This window comes from Myxine glutinosa, chromosome 4 (assembly GCF_964187855.1).
Source record: "Myxine glutinosa chromosome 4, kmMyxGlut1.1, whole genome shotgun sequence".
NCBI classification, from domain to species: domain Eukaryota; kingdom Metazoa; phylum Chordata; class Myxini; order Myxiniformes; family Myxinidae; genus Myxine; species Myxine glutinosa.
Window position 1 is genome coordinate 123,058,023 of NC_136264.1, and position 26,726 is coordinate 123,084,748.

At 45.6% G+C, this 26,726-nt stretch overlaps 1 protein-coding gene across 4 annotated transcripts in view; it reads right to left on the minus strand.

Moving 5' to 3' along the window:
• LOC137425950 (inositol 1,4,5-trisphosphate-gated calcium channel ITPR1-like) overlaps nt 1–26,726 on the minus strand; it is a 465,322-nt gene that overhangs the window by 4,082 nt on the left and 434,514 nt on the right. For all 4 annotated transcript variants that reach the window (XM_078776380.1, XM_078776381.1, XM_078776379.1 and 1 more), the window contains 2 exons: nt 5,465–5,625; nt 3,404–3,565 (listed from right to left, as the gene is read on the minus strand). In XM_078776380.1, the coding sequence (XP_078632506.1) occupies nt 3,404–3,565; nt 5,465–5,625 (323 nt within the window). The remainder of the gene's footprint in view (nt 1–3,403; nt 3,566–5,464; nt 5,626–26,726) is intronic.

The following is a 26,726-nucleotide window of genomic DNA, read 5'->3' on the forward strand; positions in this document are numbered from 1 at the left end:
CCTTCTGGATTTGGTATTGACGAACTTTCCCACCAATGTACCTTTCTCGTCCTCTGCCCCGATTGGCTCATCTGATCATGTGTTTGTAAAGGTCACCATCTCTCTGACCATTCTCAGACAACAGGCTCAGTGCCGGCGAGTCTGGCAGTTCACTCAGGCACACTGGTAATGACTGCAAGCAGCCATCAAGCTTCAGGACTGATCTCCTATATCTACCGCCCCTGATATTCATTCTGCCCGGGAATTCTTCGACAGAAACCTGCCCTCTCTTATGCACAGATTCATCCCATCTCATCTTCAGTTGTCTTACCCATCCTCCCACTCTTGATACCCTGAATCATGTGGTGAGGCAGTTGCTTTTAAACAACTTGCATTCTCCTCCTGGAAGGCAAATCCAACTGAAGGCAACCTCAGATCATTCCACAAAGTCTGCAACAAGTGTGTCTACTCACAGGAGAGCAAGAAAACAATATCTGTCCAATCTCAAGAATGATCTTTCAAACTTGTCTCCCTCCTCTAAAAGTTGGTTGCACCTTGCAATGTCGGTCTCTGGCGTATGCTCCCCTTCCATACCTTCCCTCACTTCAAATGGCGACGCAGAGGATTCCGCTGGTAAGAAGGCCGAATGCCTCAATTCTGTGTTTGCTTTAAAATCCTATGTCCCATGTCTTCTCCTTCTCCTTCTCCTTCTCCTTCTCCTTCTCCTTCTCCTTCTCCTTCTCCTTCTCCTTCTCTTTCTCTTTCTCTTTCTCTTTCTCTTTCTCTTTCTCTTTCTCTTTCTCTTTCTCTTTCTCTTTCTCTTTCTCTTTCTCTTTCTCTTTCTCTTTCTCTTTCTCTTTCTCTTTCTCTTTCTCTCTCTCTCTCTCTCTCTCTCTCTCTCTCTCTCTCTCTCCCTCTCTCTACCCACCCTTCGATATCATACCCAACTGCTCCTGGACTTTGTGTCTTTTGTACCTGAGAAGGTGGAAAAGTTTCTGGCAACCCTTGTCCTGCTCTGCTGCTCTTGCACTTCCTCTCTCTGCCCTTTTCACCCTGTCATTTACCCTCGGTCATCTTCCATCTGCTTGGAAATCGGCCAACATCGCAGCATTACATTAAAAAGATGCAAAACAGACTGCTTACCCACAGACCAATTACCTTACCTCCAATCATCAGCAAGGTCATGGAATCCATTATCGCAGTTGACATAAAATCATTTATTTTCTTCAACGACCTCATCTCCGATCATCAATTCAGATTCAGACCTGGTCACTCTTCCTTGGACATGCTGTTTCTGCCTTCCCAACAATATCAGTCATGAGATCAGGGCCGTCTCTCTGGCCATATTCTGAGCTTTCAATACAGTCTGGCATCCCTCCCTGCTCTCCAAACTGTCTGACTATGGAATTCAAGGCCAACTCCATGGACTACTGACTTCCTCCACTCTCATAGCAAATGTGTGGCTCTCAACGGAACCCTTTCTTTTCATCTCCCTGTCAAGGCTGGAGTACCCCAAGGCAGTTGTATAGGCCCCTTCCTATTCCTAATCTTCATCAATGATCTCACTGACTCTGAAAAGTCTTCTTTATCTTTTTGCTGATGACTATACGCCCTGCCGTGACACCTGTCGTGACACATGTCATCCTTCTGACAGATAGGCAGCACTCTCTTCCCTCTCATCAGACCTTGACAAAATCACAAACTGGTCAAACACTTATAATATCTTTCAATCCTGAGAAATCCCACACACTCTGAAAGAACCATTCTGCAAACCCTCCTATCCACTTTCTCAACAACCGTCTCGAAGAGGTTCAGTCACTCAAACTCTTGGGTTTCACTCTCAGCCATGATCTCACTTGGGTATGCCACATTTTAAAGTGGGCCTCCAAAGGGAGATGCCAACTTGGCATCCTTTGTCATGCAAAGTCCTTCCCTGGCACACCTGAACTCCTATCCACCTACAAGGCTTTCATCTGCAGCTTGATGGAGAACTGCTTTCCCCTCTGGGCTGGCTCCCCTGCCTCACATCTTGCTCAGATCGAGTTTGATGGGGAAACCAAGGCTTTCAAGAGAATTGGAATATCTTGTGATGAAGCTGAGTAAATGGGCCGATCACTTTGCCATCGCCGACAGGTCGGTGGTCTCTCTGCATACTTCCACCTCATTTCTGGTCTTTCACCCTCTGCCCTGTGCATGCTCTGTCTGCCTCAAGTATTTGCAGGATGCATGCGGTTCACTAGCAACCCCCTCCCAGTGAAACTGCCTAAATCCAGAACCAATGCTCACCTCCACTCATTTGTTTATCTCTTTTCCTGCCGGTGGAACCACCTTCTACACAATCTTCCCTCTCGGTCTTCAAAACAGCTATTTACCACCATCTCATCCGCCATCCAAAACCATGATCTTTTCTACACCTGGTAAACCATCCCACCCCTCCAAAAATTTTGCTTATATATCCATCTTGTCCAACCCTTACGTTTTCCCCTAACCCTCATTGTTACCTGCATCCCTTGTTTGTCCGTCTCTGTCTACCTTCTCCATCTGCCCTGCTATTGGCATTTCCCCTTTCTCCTGCTGCTCCCTTAGTTATGTTGTGTCTTGATCTATTCTGTGTCGTACCTCTTCCACGAGCCTAGACCAGGCATAAAAAATAGCACCGCAAAGCGGGCGTAACCCCTCAGCCCAGGCATGGTGGAAACCAATTTCAAGATGGCTGCCGTGGCGGCCATATTGAAAATCGCAGCGCGCCCATTTTCGAAAGGAACCTTCCTCTACTCAACCCCAACACACACTGCAAAAATGGATTTAATCGGACAAGCCGTTCTGCTTGAAATTGACGGAAACCAATTTCAAGATGGCTGCCGTGGCGGCCATATTGAAAATCGCAGCGCACCCATTTTCGAAAGGAACCTTCCTCTACTCAACCGCAACACACGCTGCAAAAATGAATTTAATCGGATAAGCCGTTCTGCTCGAAATTGACGGAAACCAATTTCAAGATGGCTGCCGTGGCGGCCATATTGAAAATCGCAGCGCGCCCATGAACCTTCCTCTACTCAACCCCAACACACACTGCAAAAATGGATTTAATCGGACAAGCCGTTCTCCTTGAAATTGATGGAAACCAAAAGTTGACGGACGCCCGGACGACATTACCCCTTCGCCCAATTTGGGCTGAGGGGTGAAAAACTAATGCCGGCAGACGGGACGCCTAGTTCAACGTCCATCTGATGGACGGCAAACACATGGATTAATCACCCACTTCCGAAACACCAGGATGACAGTTAAGGAGATTCAAACCCAGCCAAGAGAGCTCAGGCACGAGAGTGCGGACCTCTCGGCCATCCTGCCAGTCCAATGTGTGGTAGACAAAACAAAAGAGAATGGAGACAAAGCCAAACAAAAATAAATCCAGCATTCTCACCTTCTCTCGTAAGTCAGTGAGCTGCGTAGAGAGCTGAGAGATGAGTCGCATTGTTCCCTCCAGCTTTTCCTGGAGTCCACGCACCTCGTTCTGCTCCGCCTCACCCTCCCCGCTCACCAATGACATTGCACGCATCCGTGGAAACCACTCTAAGTTGTGCTCCTACAGACACAAGGTACATCATTGTTGAAATACTCGTCACATTAATTTTTCAGAGCACAAGTAAAAAGTCTTGTTGGAATATATATTTTCACCCCTGTTTGTCTGTCTGTCTGTTTGGGGACAGGTTGGGTGTGTGACAAGGACAAATTGATTCGATTTTGGATCAGTATCCGATATTTTTAGGTTGTTGTTGTTTCGTATGTAGCTTGTGGCTGCTGGTTGTATAACTTTCTGGAAGCGTGGCTGTGCTGCTGATGCAGTGCCCCTGTTACAAACCAGCTGTTATTCATTTTGCCGACATCGGAAGGACGACAGGCTGAGTCAGTGCACCTGATGTTATTTCAACGACACAACAGGGGCCCAAACACAAGACCCTAAGATCTTAAGCCAGCCACCTTAACTGCTAAGCCAACACCAGGCTTATTAGTCCCCGCTGGACTTAGTCCAAAACGGGGGTTTATGAATTGAGTCTCATCTGTCCGTCCGTGTGTGTCCACACCCATATCTCGGAGAGGTATGGACCAATTTTGTTCATACTTGGCACAAAGACAATACATGAGAGTATACATATACACATCATTTTGTTTTGTAATCTGACCAAATACGGCCGGCTGACAGCCTTTAACTCCATACAGCAAAATTACTAAAACCACTGGGGCTTTGACATTTTATGTTTTTTTCTTTTTAAGTGATTATTCACCATTAAGTGATCGGGCTGAAAACGATGATATTATAGCACAGTATCTCAAAAGGTATGGACGGATTCGGATGAAACTTGGTGGACAGGTTGGGTGTGTGACAAGGATGAAATGATTAGATTTTGGTGAAGATCCAGATCTGGATCAGATAATTTTCTGTATTCATTAATTGATTCTTCACCATTGAGAGATGGGGCCAAAAATGATATATGGCACGCAATTTCAAAAGGTTTTTAGCTCTTTCACGAGCCTCGATTCTGTATACAAAAAAAAAAAAAAAAAAATTTTTTTTACAAAGGTTGTGGGCGAGTTATAACAAAACTTGGTGGATGAGTTAGTTGGGTGACGAGAACAGCTGATAACATTTTGGTTAAAGTTCGGATCCAGATCATTAAACTCTTTGTTACAACTATCGCTATCAGCGGGATACAAAACCTGAACTGTTCAGCCTGGTGTCGGTGCGCGCTCTACCGAGTGCCATTCTGGCTTTTTTTATGCTTTGTCTTTTTTGTTCAGATTAAAATATATATATATATATATATATATATACAGTATATACTTTGGCATGCACCATCTTTAATTCCAAAATTCTACTCTGTCAAGGACTGTAACCCCCAGCGAATGAAACTGCTTCGGCAGAACCGCGCCGTTGCTCTGTAGAGTGCTTGGACTGCATGGTACACAAAACAGACAGACAGATGATTTGGTTTCAGGAGAATTTGGATGTTTAAATTGCTGTATTTCCTACAGTTTCGTGTGCAGTTCATGCTCAAAGTAGAGAAAAAGGCTCCATGTAAATAAACTAAATGGTATTTCAAAATAAATAGGTGATCAAAAGGCTAGGTGGGCAATCCACCAGTGAAGCCAATCCCCGCTTTCATATTCCACAAACAATCCAATGATTGTACTTGTTCATGTTATTGATGAGAGATTGGGGTAATATGGACCCCCTTAAGAATTTCCTGATGCCAACCTTCCCCGGAATGGGCTACGTTTGTCAATATCCTGAGCATCTACATCACCATAACCATGATTAACGAAATCCAAAGTGAAATACCGTGAAAGCACACAAATATATACTCGCAAGTTCATTTAGATCGATATTCCCCAACGGTACATAATTATACTTTTCTTGTCGACTCGACAAAGACAACCTCAGTCAACGAAAGATTGTTTGTAAACAAGAAGCCAACCAACATGCCTTAATCATTTGTGCAACGTAGCTCTCTGGCCCTGTGTACTCAGTCGGATCTTTCACACGAACGAGCACGATGAAGTACAGGTAATGCCACATGTTGTGTTCTTGTGTGATGTGCTCTTCAAATGACACCGTCTTGTTGTCAAACTTGTCTCTCTCAAGTCCTGGTAGTGGAAAAGAACAAAAGGTACAATAGTTGAGGTCCTTCGGAGCCATCTACCATAAAAGGGACTTGTGCAGATAAGTGAGAAAAACAAAATGGAGTAAAATAAGACAAGGAGGTGGAGAAAAAGAAAGAAAGAAGGAAAGGTCGATTAAGCTGGAGAGGGGGGAGATATGGAAAACATATTCGAAGAAGAAAATAGGTAGGCAATGTTAAAAGGGAAGTGGATAGAGGTGAGGGGGAAGGTGCAAACAAAGGGTTAAAATTCCATCCTTTTGATTAACATTTTAATATACAAAATACTGCATATAGATGATGTCTTATTATGTTTAATATTTGAATTATAAACGAGTGTGGAACTGAAGATGATCCGCCATTCAAGAAGAAGCAGACGATCCTCATCCTCCCCATTGCAGTCCTACTGTACAATGGAATAATGGAATAACCACAGATGGAGGACTTGAGCGAAAGCGCAAACCCGTGCTTCTGGAAATCATTGTTTTTCATTTTTTCATCGAGGTTCAAGCATCTCCAGCCAGCTGGATCTCATACTTCTACTTGCTGGAGATATTGAACTCAACCCTGTCCACCCATCTACAATTGCCCTACATGCAACATAAGAATCACCAACCGTTACTACTCAGTTCTCTGCACTAGAGGTAACAAATGCCTCCATCTCAAATGTACAAATTTACCTTCAAACAAAGATTACAACTCGCAATGGACCTGTGGCTGTCCCATAAACACCTCCTGCAGTCATTCAGTCTCCCCCACAATAACAAATAGGGAACTCTAAAATAACTCTAAAATTTCACCAATAAACTCAAAATAGACATAGCACTCATTCAAGAGGCTAAACTCCACAATGCCTTCCATTTCTCACACATTTTCCCAAACTACTCCTTCATCAGCAAGGATCGACCAGGAAATAGAGGTGGAGGAGGGCTCCTTACCCTAATCGACAAAACACAACATTTTCTTAGTGGGCTGATGGTCATCTCTTGAAGTCATACTTCAGACCTCTGTTGTTTTGAAGGAAACCCCATGGGAGACCCCTGATCCCATGGGAGGTCCCCTGATCCAGAATCAAAACTAGAGGTTCCAGGTAGCCTGAACTCAACTGGTCTATATCAATATGGTTAGAATATGCATAATAGAACCACAAACTATATAGTTTATATGTGCTAAAGAGGTACAGTAACGTTGAAGGTATCTCATGTTCAAACAGGAAACTAGAAAAAATTGAGTTTTAAGTGAGGCATGAAAAGTAAAACTACAATTACTTTTCTCAGATTTCAGACTTGAATTTATTTAGAAAGACTTGGTCAAACAATATACATGTACATTTGTCTACACACCAAGTTTCAGCCTTCTAGCTACATTAGGAAGTACCAGATTGACAAAAATTGATTTTTCAATATGGCCGTCCTGCCGCGCCAATTTTTGGGCGTGCAACACTCAAATGCAATCCCAAACTAGTTTATGTCTTAAAGATGCTGCATAACAAGTTTCATCAAATTTAATCAATATTTGTGACTTTTAGAGCGTAGACGTCGAATTGTTTACAGACGACAGACAGACAGACAGACAGACAGACAGACAGACAGTCGGCAGACGGACGACGGACACTGGGTGTCGGCAAAAACTCAGCTGGACATAGTCCAGTTGAGTTAAAAATTAAGACTGAGTAATCCTGTGGACTATCGAGTAGAAGGGCTATATCGGGTTTCAGAGCAATCAGATGTCAAATAAGGGACGAGTGGGGATCCAGAATTTGGGAGTTAACCCCCCGGGAGCCCCCATGATCCAAAATCGAAAAATTGAAGCTCGAGCGATTGTGTAGGATACTGTCTTGTATCCATGTGTCAATTTTGAGAACAATCAGCCAGGTGATAAGGGAGGAGTAGCAAAAATAGCAAAAAGTTAACAGACGACAACCGGACGGACATACATCCGGACATCACGACCCATTTTATAAGTTCATCTCTTCGAGAATTGAGATGAGGTGACCTAAAATTGTGAAAATGCATCGAAAGGCTGCCAACATTTACTCGTGCCTAACGGGATGCCAACCCCAACTTACCAACCGACAAAATATCCCTGACTTAATAGCCGGAGGGCTGCAGGATAGCCTCGAGGCATGCACATTCGCCTCTAAGCTATCTAGCCTGGGTTTGCATCTCGGCCCAGCTACAAACTGTCATCCTGGTGTTTCGTAGGCAGGGTGAATCATCAATATGTATGTTGTCCAAGAAAAACCAAGACACAAGTGGAATACTAATTCCAGAACAACTACACCATTTAAATGTCCTTAATGATCACAACTCGCCAACTAGATTACCTCTCCACCTCCTGGACTCTCCCATGCTCTCCTCTGCTCAAGACTACCACATCTCGGCACACTATTTCCTGACTTTGTTACACTCAATTCAATAGATACAGCAGAAAAACATTTTAACAAAATAGTAACAGATACAGTACTGTAATCCAAAACAGGTATCCCAAAAGGCCACATTCTAAATTTCAATCCCAACTTCACAACAGAAATAAAACAATTCATTAAACAAATAAATATTCTCAAACAAAAGGCAAACCTCAACCTCCATGATCAACAGCAAATCATTACCTTAAACAAAATAATCATCACACTCACCAACAACCAAAAACAGAAAAATTGGGAAAAATTCATCAACTTCCTCGACCATAAAAATAAACAGCAGACAATTTTGGAGGACTATATCAAACATACACAACTCACAACAACCCACCCCCTCAGAACAAATCAGTAATCAATCAAGATGACACAATCGCAAACAAGACGCAGGAATCGGACAACCTTATCAACTACAGTGCTACAATTCAATCACAAACGCACCAATTCCCAGAAACACATCGATTACTAAAAGGGTAAATAAATTGAAACTTGACAATGAAGCTCCACCACCTTTCACATTTCAATCAGTTACAGATATGATTGACGAAAAATGCCAAAAACTCAAATTCTACAGAACCAAACAATATCTCAAATATCCGCCTGAAACACCTACAGGTAGTGGGCAAAAAAAAATGGAAACACCAATGTAAAGTCACTTATCAAGGTATTGGGCTGCCACATGTGGCCAGTACGGCCTTGTATGCACCGTCGCATAGAGTCCACCAGCGTCTGGATTTCTGCAGAAGTGATGCGGCACCATTCTTCTATGAGAAAGTCGATCAACTCACACCTGTTTGATGGAGGTGGAAAACGCTGTCTCAGGCGTCATTCAAGAAATATCCTATAAATGCTCGATTGGGTTCAGAACTGGTGACTGAGAAGGCCACGACATATGGATAGCATCAGTGTCCTGCTCATCAAACCATTGGGCGACGACATGTGATCTGTGGATGGGGGCATTGAGGGGTTCTCCTCTTGCAGCCATGCCAGCCATAATTATTGGCAACTAGGCCTGTAAAGCATTTTTTATACACGGCACTATAAGCATACTGGGATGTTGTTTGCTTAATTAACACATGGGCCACACGTGTGTGGAGGCTGTTACTTAGTGTCCGTCATTTACCTAGGTGTTTCCATTTTTATGTCCACTACCTGCAGGTCCTTTAGCGATTAATGCACTAAAATCTACAACCACTTATGGACGCAATAAAATTCCCTCTATATTAATTGAAATATGTGGGAAAATTACACACCCAGACCAGGAATCAAACCCAGGTGCTCTGGTGAACCGTACCAGTGCTCTGCTATCTGGGCGACCCTGACCAAGCATGAAATTTTCCCACACATATGATTGCCACTCTCTTTCCGTCACTGCTTCCGGGGCACTCGCTGCCAACCATAGGAGCACCAACGGCCTGAACACGAGAGGGTCTTCCTCCAATTGGGGGGGGGGGGGGGGGGGACCAATTCATGTCCGCTATTACAAACACCACTGGGGGCATATAAACACAAATAAATGAACAGGATTATAACTAATTAATTGACATATGTGGGAATAAAGGACAGACACAAATCCAATGCACATGATAGCAGACATAAAAAACGTAAGTCCATCTTTGATGGTGCCCCAGCTATGCCAGGAGCAAAAAGTGGCTTCCAAGCGCTTGTTCGAAATCTATCTCCAGGCATCATTTCTGTTCATTGTCTGATTCATCGGCAAGCTCTTGCTTCAAAAACCCTTCCATCTCATCTTCAGGATGTTCTTCAACAAGTCATCACAATTGTGAACTACGTGAAAAGCAGTGCTTTGAATTCCCGACTGTTCAAGCAATTGTGCACAGAAATGGATTCAGAGCATAAGAACCTGCTTTACTACACCAAGATGCGTTGGCTATCAAAACGAAATGTTGTGGCACGAGTGTTTGAACTCCGAGAAGAGATGCAGAGTTTCCTACAGCTGCAAGAAAAGCACAAACTTGAAGCTTCCTTCCATGAAAAGCTGTGGGTCTTTCGCCTCGCATACCTTGTGGATATTTTTGATCAACTGAGCAGACTGAATCTAAAGCTGCAAGGAAAGGGAACAACTATCATTCAGTTCATTGACACTCTCAGTGCATTTATACAGAAGCTTGAAAACTGGAAACGAAAGGCTGAGGAAGGGAGCTTTACCATGTTCGAATCTCTTTCAGAAGTCACTATTGTTACGTGCCCCTCCCCGACCTTCTGGTCTCGGTATACCTCCGAACCCCGGGAGGAGTCACGGCAGAAAAATATATATTATTCAGTGTCGAAATCAATCACGAATGAAACCATCCATGAAACCATCAAATGAAACAATCAAATCAATAAGGAAACCACACCCTTGGTTGTCAATGAACAAATAATATATTAAAAGCACACAAGAAGAACCATACAACAATGGTGGCAATCAACCATTCAATCAAGATCTTAAGAGGGTAACCTAGCTCAAACTCGCGGTACCCCCCCAGGGACTGAAACCGAGCCCTTCTCAATCTCTCTATAACTCAACGGAGATGAGGCGACGGGGCGATGGCGAGTAAAGAGGTGTAGGTAAGGCATGGACTGTCACGTGATCCACACCAACAGCAAACGGGCAGTGGAAAGGGAACTCCCAAAGATGCGATCCAGACATGCACCTGCACCGTTCAATCAGCGAATCGCAGTGCAATCTTCAGACGCCGCTTTATTGCACAGCCGTCCCCGGCAAACCACCGGAGGATAAGCCCAGCCGACGCGACAAAAACCTTTTCCGATGAAGGCGGCGCGCGGGGCGAAATGGCGGACGGCTCTCACTCGAACCGCGGCCGCGCGGCGAAGATTCTCCGGAACCTCACGCCTGTACCTGACTTCACAGGATTTTCCACAACTCCAGCGATAACACCGATCGCATGAGATTCCTTTCAAGGACTCAAAGTTTACTCGCCATGTACGCTCGACCACGCTAGGTACCGAGCTTTTTCAGAATGCGTCGTTTTCCACTGTCCTCACGCCTTCCTCTCCTTTTCCGCCTTTTTCTTCCGGGTCGGTTTCCTGTATCATTTTATGTTAACCTTTTAAACTTTAGATAGCTGTTCCTGAACACTAAACCTTTTGAGAATAATAATAATACATGATATCAGAAACATGTCAAGTGGGTGAAAACCACCCCAGCGGAAGTGACGAATCCGTAACACTTCCCCCCCTCAAGAAAGAAAGTTTGAACACAGCGAAAACTTTCTTTGCATGCAAACTCTTCAAACAAACACAAATAAACTCACAACCCCAAATCACCAATTCCGGTGAGCAGCAATTAATATCTCCCAAAAATAAAGCAACAAACTTCGAACAACCCACAGAGATTTCCAGCATTAACTCACTCTGGACAAAGCATCAGCAATGACATTGTCCCTGCCCTTTTTCAATTTCCAAGTGGAACCCCTGCAACGCCAAACTCCATCTCATCAACCTCTGACTTTTACTTTTAGTTTATTTTGAATGAAGGTTAAGGGGTTGATCAAAAATCCGAAGTCAAGCAAATCGATAGCACTTTTTCCCTGGAGGCCGAGCTGAGGGCCAGGTTCCATGGTGGTTGGGTGGTGAGGCCTGGACATATTCACTACATGGATGCCTTTAGGAACATGGAGTTCACGGTTAATCCATGTAGGAAGGTTCACTACATGGACGCCTTTTGAAACGTGGCGTTCACGGTTAATCCGTGTAGGAATCTTGGCTCGGCTGCTCCGCAACATTCAGTGCTTCAACTCTTTCTAACTTTCCTAACAATCATGGTTGGACCACTTGTCACTGTAGTCACATGAATAGCAGTCTCCTTCTCGGCCACTGCTCTGATAATCCTTCCTTCGGGAGCTGCCATAACTCTGGAAGCCTCCATAATAATATCGATTGCGGCCACCACCACAACTACTCCGTGGTCCTCCTCTGTAGCCCCCTCGACCCCTAGGAAATGCCTTCCCTACTGTTATGGTCCGATCCTCCAACTCCTTGCTATTCAGATCCTTTTCTGCAACTCTGGTGTCCTTTGAGTTTTCAAACGTGACAAAGCCAAACCCTCTTGACTTTTGTGTCTCCCTGTCTTTTATCAGCAGCACTTCCAAAAGCGGTCCATATTTGCTGAAGGCAGACTCCAGAACATCTTCCTTTGTTTTGAAGTTCAGTCCCCCTACAAAGAGCTTGCTAATATTGCCTCCATCCCTGACGTGCGTGTGCTGACACTTAGTTTCAGGGTATTTCCTCTTCTCTTCAGGGCGCTTCATACTAGGCTTTTCAACAAACATCGGGTTACCAGAAACTTGACCACCGGCCAAATCATTCCCGATAACAAAAGATATTCCTTTTACAGGAAGAGTGGTTTGTAAACCGACGGTGACCGGTCCTGACACCAAATCGGACTCCAAATGGATGACATGAAGTGGAGCACTAATACAGCCACCAATCCCCTGTAAACGAACACTATCACCAGTTTCCGTCTCCTCTGACAATGGCAAGATGCCTTCAAGCATTAAAGATTGATGTGCTCCTGTGTCCCTCAATACCCTAACAGGTCTCCGGTTAGTCGAGGCTCCATCCAGTGACACAAACCCCTCAGAAATAAATGGTTGGTAACCCTTTTGAGGGCGATTTCTCACAATGGCCATTGCATTTGGAGTGGTACAAGACGAACTCCGCTCCTGATTTTCCCTTTTCAGGGCATAACATTGGGACATCACATGTCCAGGTTTCTTGCAAAAAGTGCAAGTAGGCCCGGAGGAGAACCTCGTGGTCTGCTTCGAGCCCCCCGGAAGATAGGTCTGCCTTGGGACCGCAGTCTTCTGATTTCTAAAAGCTGTGGTATCAGAGTGGTCCCCATAATCATCTCGAGACCGTCCCCATGCCTTTTCGTTCTCCGCACCGGATGTACCATAGCTCCACTGTTTAAGTCTCCAAGTACCTGCCGCTTCCGGTCCGGTCCGGAGAGGACGCTGGCATCGCTTGCTCGCCGCTTCTCCGACTGGGCCATTGTCCTTAGCTTGCTTCTCTGGTGGTCGTGGCGGATTTCTGGCCATTGAGTCTGCCCTCTGCATGGTCCCGGCTCTGCTCCTAGCTTCGCCTGCCCGGCTCCTTCGCTGTTTCCTCGGGCCTGCTCCCGTGGGTTGTGGCCATTGTTTGCAGCGGTGGTGGTGGCGGTTTGCCGCCATGATCTTGATTAGCGGCGGCGGTCGTTTGCCACTGCATTTGCCGCTTTGCCTCTTCAAACTTGGCCTCATGCTCGTCTCTTCGCTCCTGTCTGCCCTCTGCTCTGCTCCTCCCAGCTCTGCCTCCTCCCAGCTCTGCCTCCCCCCCAGCCTCCCAGCTCTGCTCCTGGCTTTTTTTTCAGAAAGCGTCGTTTTCCACTGTCCTCACGCCTTCCTCACCTTTTTCTTCCAGGTCGGTTTCCTGTATCATTTTACATTAACCTTTTAAACTTTAGATAGCTGTTCCTGAGCACTAAACCTTTTGAGAATAATAATAATACATGATATCAGAAACATGTCAAGTGGGCGAAAACCACCACAGCAGAAGTGACGAATCCGTAACACTATTAATGAGCCGTTGCATCCTGGCGTTGCAAAGGATGTTGTGACACACCTCAGCTGTCTCCTAGAAGAATGTCTGCAGTACTTTACAGAAATTGGGAGAGAAGGACTGGCGCTCATGAGGAATCCTTTTCTTGTTAAAGTCAGTGACGTCCAGGATGACCTGCAAGATGAACCGAATGAATTTCAAAATGATTCTGGATGCAGAGATGTCTTTGAAGCTTCCTCTATCTCTGAGTTTTGGCCAAAAATGATGGGAATCTACCCCAACATTGCAAAGGAACGCCTTTGGAAACTCCTGCCCTTTGCAACAACTTATCTTTGTGAATCAGGCTTCTCAACGTTGGTGGAGCTTAAGACAAAGGCTCGGAACCGCCTTTAATGTGAGGCAGATCTTAGATGTGCGCTTTCTACAAAAGAACCTAGGATTTGGAAACTGGTGCAGAAAATTCAGGAGAACATCTCTCATTAAAGTAGCTTTAGGTTAAACTGGTTTGAGTTTTTATTCAATTGGCAGATACTGCAATGTTTTGTGTTACAGCCCACAAGCAAAGCACCCTGGACATGAGTTTTCAAATATTTTTTATTTTCCTGGTTTTTATTGCAATGTGTTAATAGAGTTTCATTTCTTAATTTAAAATCAATATTTGTTTTTTTATGGAAAAGCCTTGAAGTCCGAAGTGTTCATTTGCCTTTTCAATTGATTTTCTTGATGTTCTGTTCTAAAAATTTCTCCCAAGACCCTTTGTCAAAAATAAATTTGCTTTGCTTCACTCGCATTAATTCATTTCACAAAGAAATTGTTCAAATGAGAAATATTGTTCCATGAAATACTCTAAAAGTGTAAAATGAATTAAGTTGTGGTTCTTATTGACATTTCTTTGGTTTCAAAAAATTGCTATGATCCCCACTGGGCCATGACATGTCAGGTCAAAAGCCAGTTGGGCCACATAGCGAAAAAAGTTGGGAAACACTGCTCTAGACTCTAGCCCCATCACAGCATGCCATCCATCCACGACACTCCAACCACTCATCTCTCTACATTAACACAAAACATTCTAGATGGCTTCAACGAATAACAATTCTGAGGACTGTTCTCGCAGCAATAGACATGAGTAAAGCTTTTCACACCATATGCAGATGATCTCACCATTTTCTCACAATATTCCAATTTTGTCCGGACTACCAACACCCTTCAGAAATATATACAAATGTTCATACTGAATCGCATGACTGCATCTACAGCTACACCCAAGCTTTTTGTATCCCTTTTCACCACAGACAGATACAAATCCAATGCACATCCAACCATTTTCAATGAACAACCTTTTCTTGACAGATATCCAACATCATTGGGTATCACCTTGGATGCTCATATGCCGTTTACACAGCAAACAGATCAACTCACTGCCAAGAAGGCACCGCCTTTAGAGGCCATTTTCCCCACAAAGCTGGGGTTGGCTTTTTTCGGGCATCTTGGTCCCCTTTTTGAAGCAATGTTTTATGGCCGGATGCCCTTCCTGCCACCAACCCTGTTAGTCGTCTCTTGCGACACACAGGGAATTACCAGTGAACTGGTACTCAATTTGCCGACCTCGGAAGGATGACAGGCTGAGTCAACCCTGCTGGCGTTAATTCAGCGATCGATCGGGATTCGAACCCAGGATCCTAGGATCCCAAGCCGGCACCCTAACCGCTGAGCCAACACCAGGCTAACTGCCAAGGTTAATGGCAAAATCAACACACTGAAAGCACTCACTAATACAACCTTTGGACAGCACAACGAATCACTTCTAACAACCTACAAACAGATCATCCGGACTACCATCCGGATACCAGTCTGATCTGGGCCACCACTTACTTCTTCAAACTATAATACAAAGAACCATCAAAAAGTACAAATCTCTCAGGAGAGCAACAGGTTGCACAAGATCAACAAACATAGCCCACTTACATGCTGAAGCAAAAGTACTTCCAACTGTAATCCACCGAAATATGAAAAGCACTCAATTCCTCACCTCTGCGGCTCAACATCCCTCTCACCCACGTCACTGTATGACCACCCATTCTCCACCCAACGACTTAAGAAACGGACAACTGCTCACCATTACTCATATCCTTAATATTATACCTACTCCCCACAAAACACCTGCATGTGCCATCACATTCACAACTATCTATCACCGCAGTCCTTACAACATCATCCCCCAAACAATACCCTCAACCACCCTCTCCAACCCCAAAATTCACTCTTCTGACGCAAGACTTTGTTGTGAAAAGAGTCCATCTGGCTGGGCTCCGGTGTGGACACCACCCATCCCTTCTGCCATAGCAACATAGGCTCCAGCCCACACTAAACCCAACATGTCCCCTCTGACTAGCTGTCTTCCCTGGCCCAACAAAGACACCTCTTCAACATTTTTTGGATTTCTGAGAGCATCCGGCGGATGCTGCTGGATACTTCAGTTCCACCGGTCTTTTCTCTTGAAGAGGGACCCACGCTACAACAACAACACATGAGTTTATACCCATCACATTAGGATATAGGACACAGTCAATGACTATTCCTTTGACAGAAATATGGCGATTGCATGAGCGCAATATTCGCAGCAAGACAAAAACGTATAGTACAGCTGAAAACCTACATGATCGAGCCAAAATAGGCCGTTATGTATGATATGCTGCACTGCATGTTGTTGGAAGCGTGGGTTGCCAAAGCCCAGTGGGGGTGTGTCGGTGCTTCAAAGCAGTATCTTTGAATAAATATCCAGAAGATCTCCCATATTTGGTGAAAACACTTATCCGATGCTGTTGGGGGGAGTAAAAAGTGTAGGCCAAGGGCTAACATTACGCTGAAAGATAGAGCTTGAGATAAACAACGTTCCATTACATTTGATCTACAAGTGGCGTTCACCGCTCGCTCATGAGACTCTTCGTATGAAGACGTGAGAATTGAAGATAATAAGCAGGTGTTCATTTCCTGAGTCTGAAATTTGGACATTCATTTCACTTTCACATGAAAACGGTTTTAGCAAAAGAGAGCAGAAGAAATAGTATGAATATCAGCAGAGCGTGATTGCAATGCTGTATACTGTTTAACGATTGGTGTGAACAACAGAGTGTCTATAGTATTGAGAAGGTTACTTTGGGGGGAGAAAAATAACAATCCGTTACTGATTACCGAGTGTTTTTTATATCCCAAAATCCAGGTTAACTGCACACTTCAACACCTTTTGCTCACTTTTCCTGCCAATGAAACTACCTTACAGAGGCCGCTCTTTCCTACACTTCTTTTTCCAGAGCTTCAAGCATATGATGCACCACCACCTCCCCATCTTGACCATGTCATCTCCCATCCTGACTCATGATCTTAATTACCCCCATTATCCCATCCTAACCCAACCCTCTTACTTGCTGGTTTCAGTGTTTCCTCCCCTTCTCTCTCTCTGTCTGTCTCTCTGTGTCTGTCTCTCTGTGTCTGTCTCTTCTCTTCTCTCTCTCCCTCCAAACGCTTTCACCTTCCTATGCCTTGTATTATTATTATTATTTTATGGGATGCTGCCCGCCACAAAGCCAGAAGGCCACTCGACGTGGGGGCGACACAAAGAAAACAAAAGCAGAAACAACCAGCCCCATGGATTTAAACAAGACAAATGTAAAAAGTTGTCTCCTCACAGAACAAAAAGGGCTGGGAGGGGTTAACTAGTCTGCTTCGAGACAGCAGTGCCTCAAACCACATTCAAAATTTTTTTTTTTTTTTTTTTAAAGCTTCTTCACACCGCCCTTGCGGCTCTGTTTGCAAGCCACCGTCTACAATTCCAATAGAAGAAACATTCTTACTCTTATGGAAAATGTTTTTCGAGCTTGTTTTATCCTCAAAAATAGACCGCAGTGAACACGCATTCGTGTTAAAAGATTGGCCTTTAAAAACGAACCTTACGAACGGGGACAGACATCTACACAAACACAAAAAACGGACTTTGTGGTTTATATGGTAGATAAGCTAGAAGGTCAGTGCTGCCTTATATTCTGCTTTATCATTCGGAGGTAAACCAAGTCTTAGCTCCAAACGCTTAAAAAAAATTGATATGGAGTCTAAAGAGGGAAGAGATGCTCCTTTTTTATGGAGCTTAAATTTGGATATATTCTCCCCTGTAGATGAATAAGGGCTCAGACTTCCAGCCCAAAAAGGGCACTCGTTAGCGTCCGTTATCCATAGCTGATTCAATGCCAATCACAGCAGCATAGAGCAAGGCTGTGTTTTACATTTTCCCATCGAAAGCATAATGGCATTAAAACAAAGTGTGCTCATGAAAGAACATCCAAATTAAATCAAACAAGCGTTACGCCTCGGTCCCCCGTCGGTGAAGTGATGTGAGTTGACAAAGTGGAAGACGCAGGAAACATGGAAGAGTCGATAATATTTGCGAGTGGGTTGGAGATACACCCACACACCAGATTAGAAGTTGGTACTTCACTTATTTTTCAAGATATTCCGCTCACAAGGTTCAGACATACATGGCGGCGGCCATCTTGGATTTTGACGTGGCGACCCAATTTTAAACAGCGTTCTTCCTTGTGCCGAGATACACCCACACACCAGATTAGAAGTTGGTACTTCGTTTATTTTTCAAGATATTCCGCTCACAAGGTTCAACGCACGCACACACGCACGGACGGAGGGGAAAACCATAATCCGCCTTACAAAAAGCATAAAAATAGCAGACTGGTTTTGTAAACAACCTCTCCCCATCACGTTGTTAGCATCTTTAGCTCCCATTTGCCATATAATTTTGCACCTTCAAAGGGCATCAACCACATTTTTAAAACGACGCAAATGGTCCTGGTGTGTGTGCGTGTGTGTGTGTGTGTGTGCGTGTGTGTGTGTATGTGTGTGTGTATGTGTTTGCGTGTGTGTGTGTGTGTGTGTGCTTGTGTGTATGTGTGTGTGCCTGTGTGTGTGTGTGTGTATATGTGTGTGCTTGAGTGTGTGTGTGGGTGTGTATGTGTGTGTGTGTGTGTATGTGTGTGTGTGTGTGTGTGTATGTGTGTGTGTGTGTGTATGTGTGTGTGTGTGTGTGTATGTGTGTGTGTGTGTGTATGTGTGTGTGTGTGTGTGTATGTGTGTGCTTGAGTGTGTGTGTGTGTGTGTGTGTGTGTGTGTGTGTGTGTGTGTGTGTGTGTATGTGTGTGTGTGTGTGTGTATGTGTGTGTGTATGTGTGTGCTTGAGTGTGTGTGTGGGTGTGTATGTGTGTGTGTGTGTGTGTGTGTGTGTATGTGTGTGTGTGTATGTGTGTGTGTGTATGTGTGTGTGTGTGTGTGTGTATGTGTGTGTGTGTATGTGTGTGCTTGAGTGTGTGTGTGTGTGTGTGTGTGTGTGTGTGTGTGTGTGTGTGTGTGTGTGTATGTGTGTGTGTGTGTGTGTACAAGGCGAGGCAAAAGTCACCACACAATTGTACCGTGCTTTTTTCCTCATCTCTTTAACAACATATAGTTACATGAAGTCAAATAGGATTTACTCTTGTAGAAAGGTTTTGAGATTTGATTCTGTCTTTGTATTATTTGTTGTCTTTTCTTATATATATATATTTTTTTTACAGATTTAGTTACCAATCATTATGGCAAGAAAAATGAGTAAAGATGAGAGACACTTTGTGATTAAATATTATTGGAAAACTGAAAATGAGGAGAAAGTACGTTGAGTATGGCAGCAAAATATCAAACTCCACCAAAGAGTTTGGCTATTTACAGTTTGTGAGACAAAATGGAAGCCACTCGATCTGTCTTGAATGCACCACATAGTGGAAGACTAGTAACAGTAACAACTGAAAAGAACAAAGTCAAAAGGAATGTCCAAAAATGAAGCCGCATTGCTTCTTCAGAATTAGATATTAGACAAAGATCAGTGTTACGAATGTCAAGGAGTGTGAACTTCAGGCCGTAAAGGGTATACCTGGGAGGAATTTAACATGAAATTTGATCTTGACAAAGACAAGTGGAGGCACGGTTAACCCTGTGTTGCTGACCGAAACGTTGAGCCATTTGGTACAATTAGAGGTTGGAGTACGGATTAAGAATTCTGTGGATATAATTTCCAACCGTCCATCGTTACTTGATATATGTAAAATATATCTATCTACAAATTGAACACCCTGACTTGCCGAGGCAGCAGGGCACAGATCGAGCCCCATCACAGCACTTGCTGCACGGCCTGTTAGTAGCAAGTGTCGTCTGCCACACAAACACATCGTCTCTGCCCTGCTGATCACCAGTTACGAGGTTTGCAGTCGGGAATAATAAATTAAAACAAAGGAGCACACTGACAATACAAGACCTTCAAACTAGGATGGTGTCCATGTGGCACTCAGGTCTCTGATGACGGATTTATGCCTTTACAGTGTCATGACACCAGTTTATGTGCATGACGCTGGTGTCATGTTACATCTAGGGTCAGTGTTCTCCTTTCGTTTTATTCATGTATATGTATATGTATGTGTATATGTTTATATATATATATATATATATATATATATATATATATATATATATATATATATATATATATATATAAGTTCAAAACACACCTGGTCACAAGTGTGCCGCACTGACCGGGTCCTCAGTCGAGGTCCTCAGCATCATCCCGTTTCGGCCCTTCAACCTCGATACGGTCAGCTAAGGTGGGCCAGCAGGGGCACGTACACATCCACATACAGCAACTGCATCTGGATGTGTATTGTGTACATACCCCCACCCCCAGCCAGTGCGAACAACAACAACAACAACAACAACACCACCTCCACATCCAGAATCCACAGCACCAAACAAACATGGTGGAACACTCAAACACCCACCTTTATACCCTTCACCACTCACCAACGAAACACACCAGATCATTCACACACACACACATACATACATACAGAACACCAACCAAACAACCACCTACACTTACATCATACACCACTCAACACACAAAAACACACACTCATGCAAAAATTAATTCATGCAAAAACACACACCCTCACCCACTCACTCATATACACAAAATAAGAAGTAATAATGGTAACAAAAAAACAAAAAAACAAAAAAAAAAACACCACACACACAACCAACCTACACCGTTCGACGTGTCTCCATAAACTTCCTCCATATCCAAAATGAGCCTTTCAAGGCAACCTAGGCCACCTTGTCACACATCCTCCTTCTTTCTGTCCCACACACTCCCAGCCTAGCAAGAAATGCAGAAGAGGAATTGCCAATATACCCTCTTCACCCCACCTCAAATGGCTGACACGAAACGCGCCAACCCTTCTCCCGGTACTCTGCCTCCAGCTCACTGTACTTTCCTCTCTTCCTCTCGTGCACCTCCTCCATGTTCTCTTCCCAAGGTACCGACAACTCCCCTAAGATGACCTGTCTTGTGACATGACCTGATGACTTGACCAAATGACAATGTCAGGCCGCAACCTTGTCACACAGATCTCCTCTGGGAATACCAATTGTAGCTTGTGTGCAACGTGTGTTGAATATATGAATATATAGGGTATATGAATATATGTATATATATATATATATATATATATATATATATATATATATATATATATATATATATTGTTACGGTTATATACCTATATATATATATATAACGTTATACTATATATATAACGGTATATATATAACGGTTATATATATAACGGTATATATAGTATATATACTATATATATATATATATAGTATTGTTACAGATCGCGGTTAAGATGTTATAGACCGAGCGGTGGTGTAAAACCGCGACCTAACAAAACTCACCCGATTCACCCAGACTTTGGCCGTATCGCACCCTAGCTGCTCAATGAGGGAAAAGACAGAAACGACGCAATGCAAGAGGAAAAAGGAAGACAAAGAAAGGTTTGGAAATACGACTACATTTATTCCTACTATTTACACACAAGCAAAAAGAAACAATTACGTTTATTTACAAGCACAAGACGCAGGTGACACAGTGCAAATTTAGCTTACCTACAGACTTAATTAAATACCCAGGACAGAACAAACAGAACACTGACTCACGCGGGGAATGCCAGAAGGTGGATGGCTGGAGGTGAACGCTTGGTGGAGCCAACACGGAGCTTGGTGGAGCCAACACGGAGCTTGGTGGAGCCAACACGGAGCTTGGTGGAGCCAACACGGAGCTTGGTGGAGGGGAACGCTCGGTGGAGCCAACACGGAGCTTGGTGGAGCCTTGGTGTGACGGGTTCTCTCTTCTCTGTAAAAGCTCAACCGTCTTGTCTCTGGTAAAAGCTCAACTCTTCCAGTCTCTTGTAAAAGCGAATCTCTCTGACTCCTCTCCACGGCTTGGGCTCCCTTGTGTCTGCCGGTAAAAACTCATCTCCTTTTGGCCACACCCCTGCCTTGGGTTATATAGGCCCCCGCCCCTCAACCTTTGCGAACCTCCCCGACCGCTCTTCCTCCGCCCTCTGTAGCCAAACCCCTGGCTCATGGTTGGTCGAGCGGGGCTGGTTCACTCCTCCCCCTCTATGACGAGGCGGAGACACGCCTTTCTTCCCTGACTCGAGCCTCGTGGTCAATGGCGGTTATTGGAGGGGAGGTAATATGGGCAATCGAGGCTCGGCAATGACGAGAGGGGATGTAATATGGGATGGAGATTTTGGGGATGGGAAGGAAAGGGGATCTATTCTCTTTCACTGGTGCAATGGAGTACTTTCAATTAATGGGAGACACAGCCTTATCCTAAAACACAGAATAAGAGATAACTATCAACAGGTATATTCTATTACTTGGCTGACGTGTATGCTTGTGGACTATGGGACGCCCTTTTGGTCTTTACACAGCTCCGGAGGCAGGAGGCACAGAATAAACAATAATCACAATAGTACAGCACACAATCAAAAAATATACAGTCCTCATATCCACAACACTGCACCCTCCTCCTCTTAGGCACGTCCCGGGCCTACAACTTTTATTTAGTGTGACACGTAGGTGTAGTTCCCTCTACTTTTAACCTGACCCTGAGTGCGACAGTTTTAAAACATAAATAAATGTGTCCCGCTGCTCCATTGCACCCTGCCTAACAGACTTACGCCCACAGTTAACCGAATTGCGGAATGGTCTTCAAACTATACACTGACGGTGGGGAGCATTATCTACAATTGACGCTACTTTTATTTACAAAACTAACCCAGGACCTGTAATTGTTCTTTCTGGGGGGAGACAGTCTGCTCTGCATCAATGCACCATGAAAGCACGTATAACGCACCAACACACCCTCAAGCACCAATCAGTGCAGTCACCACTGTTCATCAATAAAATAAATCCAACAAACCCAAACCCTGCAGGTGATCTCTTGCTCTTCGGCTCCCTCTGCTGGTTATTATTTGTTCTTCCAGATGTTGTCATTCTTTTGCTTTGCTTACTGGCGGCCTATTTTCAATAAAGTGTGCCCAATGTGTCCTTTTTTTATTTGATTTTATTTATGGCCCACAGGGCCGACTAGTGTGGTTCACCTGTGGGGCATCGGTGCCCTGTGGCCAAGGTCCGCCAGCAAGATTTCGGGCCCTCATGGCCGGTTCCAGCAGAGGGGCCATGCCCCAACCCATGGGGTCCATAAGTGGTGCTCGGCCACAGACATGTGGTCCATAATGTGGTGCATCGACGCAGACAGCTGGTTCTGGGAATTTCGGGCGCACAATGGCCGACCCACGCACGCTCCCCTCGGCGCCCAACGGCGCACAGGTCATGTGGGAGACAAAAGAAAGACAATTGAGCGAGGGGTAAGGTCACAAGGGTACACGTCAAAAAGGCAATGCAAGGCGAAATGCGTACGGAGGGCGAAGTGAGAAAGCTCGTCCCTACCGTACGTCACCCCCCTGTTACCTAGCCCACCCTTGCCCTTACCCCATATGTACAAAACCTACACATTACCAATTCGTCACTACTGTCACGTCTTCCCCATATTTCCCCTATACCAAATTCGTCTCCACAATCCCTCTACTTCAAAAATTTGCCATCATCAATTCATCATCAATCCTCATAAGGAGGAAGAGATGGAATTACGCACAATGTCACACCCACGTCATGATGCGTCTCACAATCCAAACATTTGCACAGTAAAAATAATTAAACCATGGCATGGTGTGGAGTACCTGTCACCTCAGGTGAGTGGATGCAGATGGTGCGAGGAGATCCTTCATCCTAACTATCCTCTAAATGACTTTAACACACTTTACACTACCCGGGGTCTTTCCCTGCCAATCCATTGGCCACTTACACTATGGGTTCTAACAACCAATCCCCATTGACCAAACTGTGGTGCTTCTCAATTTGGGGTCTCACTCCCCCGATTCATCTCCCGGTGCCCTCGCACAATTTCTGGGCCGCGACGTGTAGCTCTCCCAACAGGTCTACCCACCTGCACACCTCCACCACTGTAGTTGCCACCCGAGCTTACCTAGCTCCTCACCCTAACCTATCTAACTGGGGGCAGCCCCTCTCCTGGCTCTGTCACCCCATGGTGCCCTCTGGCACTGGGCTACCCGGGTCCGTCCTCCGGATCCTCGGGCCCCATCCACAACAACTACTACCGGCTCCCAGAGCCCACCTGCGGCCTCACCTGGCCGACATCCTTACAGTGGTGGAGTGCCCAAACCAACTACATACACTAACAGGCTACACGCCCAGCCATTTCCACAACACTAATGCACCCATCCAAACATCATTCTTCCAACCGCACCACAGATGCCAATATCCAACCACAATTTACCTGTACCCTCTACCTAACACTTATACTACCCGCCCCGGGTATCCGTGATGGGGGTCCACTCTTCCCCCATTCACACCTTCCCACCATCCACTCCACTCCACAATTTCCACCATACCCACTCCACGACCATCCATTCCAATACTCCATACCATTTATTCCATACACCTGTCCTCCATTCACCTGTCGTTGCACACCTGTGCAATCTCACCTGGTGCCACCTGCACCCTCCTCCTCTTTCTGGACCAGTTGGTCAACACAACACACATCACCATCACTCACTCATACACTGCTCCACACACCTGTTCAGTTGCACACCTGTGCAATCACACCTGTTCCATTCTCACCTGTTCAATCCTCACACGCACGGCATCATCTCAGCTAACTACTCCCCTCTGAAACTTGCGCTTCCCAGTCGTCCCTTTAAACTATTGCGCTCCCACGTCATTATCATCCACACTAAACTACCTGCGTCCCCACTACAGGTATCAGTCACTCACTAAACTTAACGTTACCTAAGGTCATCTTCGCTAGATCCCTACACACCATATCCTAACCCACCCGGGCTAGTTTTCACTGCCATACACCCCATAAGCTATTGCGCATTTGCCCCCTTTTGTGAGGGATGACAGAGTTGCCATCCCACCACAGCGGGGCATCTCTCACTACCATCCCCCCAGTCCTCTGACGCTACGAGCCCCCGTCGCAAGAGGTACTGGGTCCTGCCTCGGCATCTAGAGCCGAGGCGATCCATGAGGGCGCCTGCTCGCCGGCATAAGGTCTTATCCGGTCGGCATGGACGATCCGAGGGGGGGTCCGTGGCCCCATTTTGATCTTAATGACCACGTCACAGATTTGCGACAGGACGACTCCCGGGCCTTGCCAGGGGGAGGTGAGTTTTGGGCACCTTCCCTTCCGCCTCCGGGGATTAAAGAACCAAATCTTCATCCCCGGAGCGTATTGACTCCCCTGGCTCCGGTCGTCGTACCTGCGCTTCATCTTGGCCCCCGCCTCCAGGTGACGTGCGTACCCCTCCCTCGGCGGTGTGTCCATGGTGTCTGGCACGGGACCGCATAGCAAGTCGGCGGGAGCCCGTAACTCCCGCCCATACATAAGCAACGCTGGACTGCATGCGGTGGCCCCGTGCTGGCTAGTTCGGTAGGCCATCAACAGGTACGGGAGATGTTCGTCCCAGTCATCCTGACGGGTGGTGGTGAACAATGCCAGTTGTTGGATCAATGTTCGATTGAACCTTTCCACCATCCCGTCAGATTGTGGCCGCAAGGGCGTGGTCCTGGTTTTCCGAATTGACAGGAGTCTGCACACATCTTTTAGTAATTGACTTTCAAAATTTCGACCCTGATCGGTGTGCAGCTCCTGTGGAATCCCGTGCCGACATACAAATCCTTCTACGAAGGCCTGTGCTACCACCCCTGCTTCTTGGTTGGGGAGGGCATAGGCCTCCGGCCACTTGGTGAAATAGTCCATTACAACGAGGATATACTTATTACCTTGGCGGGTGCGGGGCAGCGGTCCTAGAATATCCATAGCCACCCGCTCAAGGGGGGCCCCCACCTGATGTAATTGAAGGGGGGCCCTCATCCTCCGTGCTGGTCCCTTTTTGGCAGAACAGGCGTCGCATCTCCGACACCAGTCCTGTATGTCGCGCCCCATATTCACCCAATAGAACCTCCGGCGGACCCGAGATATTGTCTTTGTCCTGCCCAAATGGCCGCCGGAGCGGGTACCATGCACCTGTTGCAATATGACGTTCTTGAATTTGTCAGGGACTATCACCAGCCAGGAAGTTCTATCAGAGGGAACCTCCACCCACTTGCGATACAAGATGTTGCCTTTCAATTCCAGGGTCTGCCACTGAGCCCAATACGCCTTTGTTTGCGCCCCGAGGGGGGTGACCTCTTCCCCCTTTGGTCTTTGCCCCAATTTGACCCATTGGAACACCGGCCCCAGAACAGGATCCTCCTGCTGGGCCGTGCTCCAAGCCAACTCTCCAAATTCCTCGTCCGCGGTTAGTGGCAAAATTGGCCCTCTCACCCGGGTTGCCCGGACGACGAGAATCGGGGCGGAATCGCCCAATTGCTCCCTCTCCTCGTGTCTCGCACAAAATTTACAGTTTTCCCCCAGACAAGGACGCCGAGAGAGTGCGTCCGCATTACCATGGGCCTTCCCGGCCCTATGGGCCACATCAAAATCGTACTGCTGCAACTTTTCCAACCACCTTGCAATTTGGCCCTCCGGTTCCTTGAACCGAAGGAGCCATTGCAAGGAGGAATGGTCAGTTCTAACCAAAAATTTC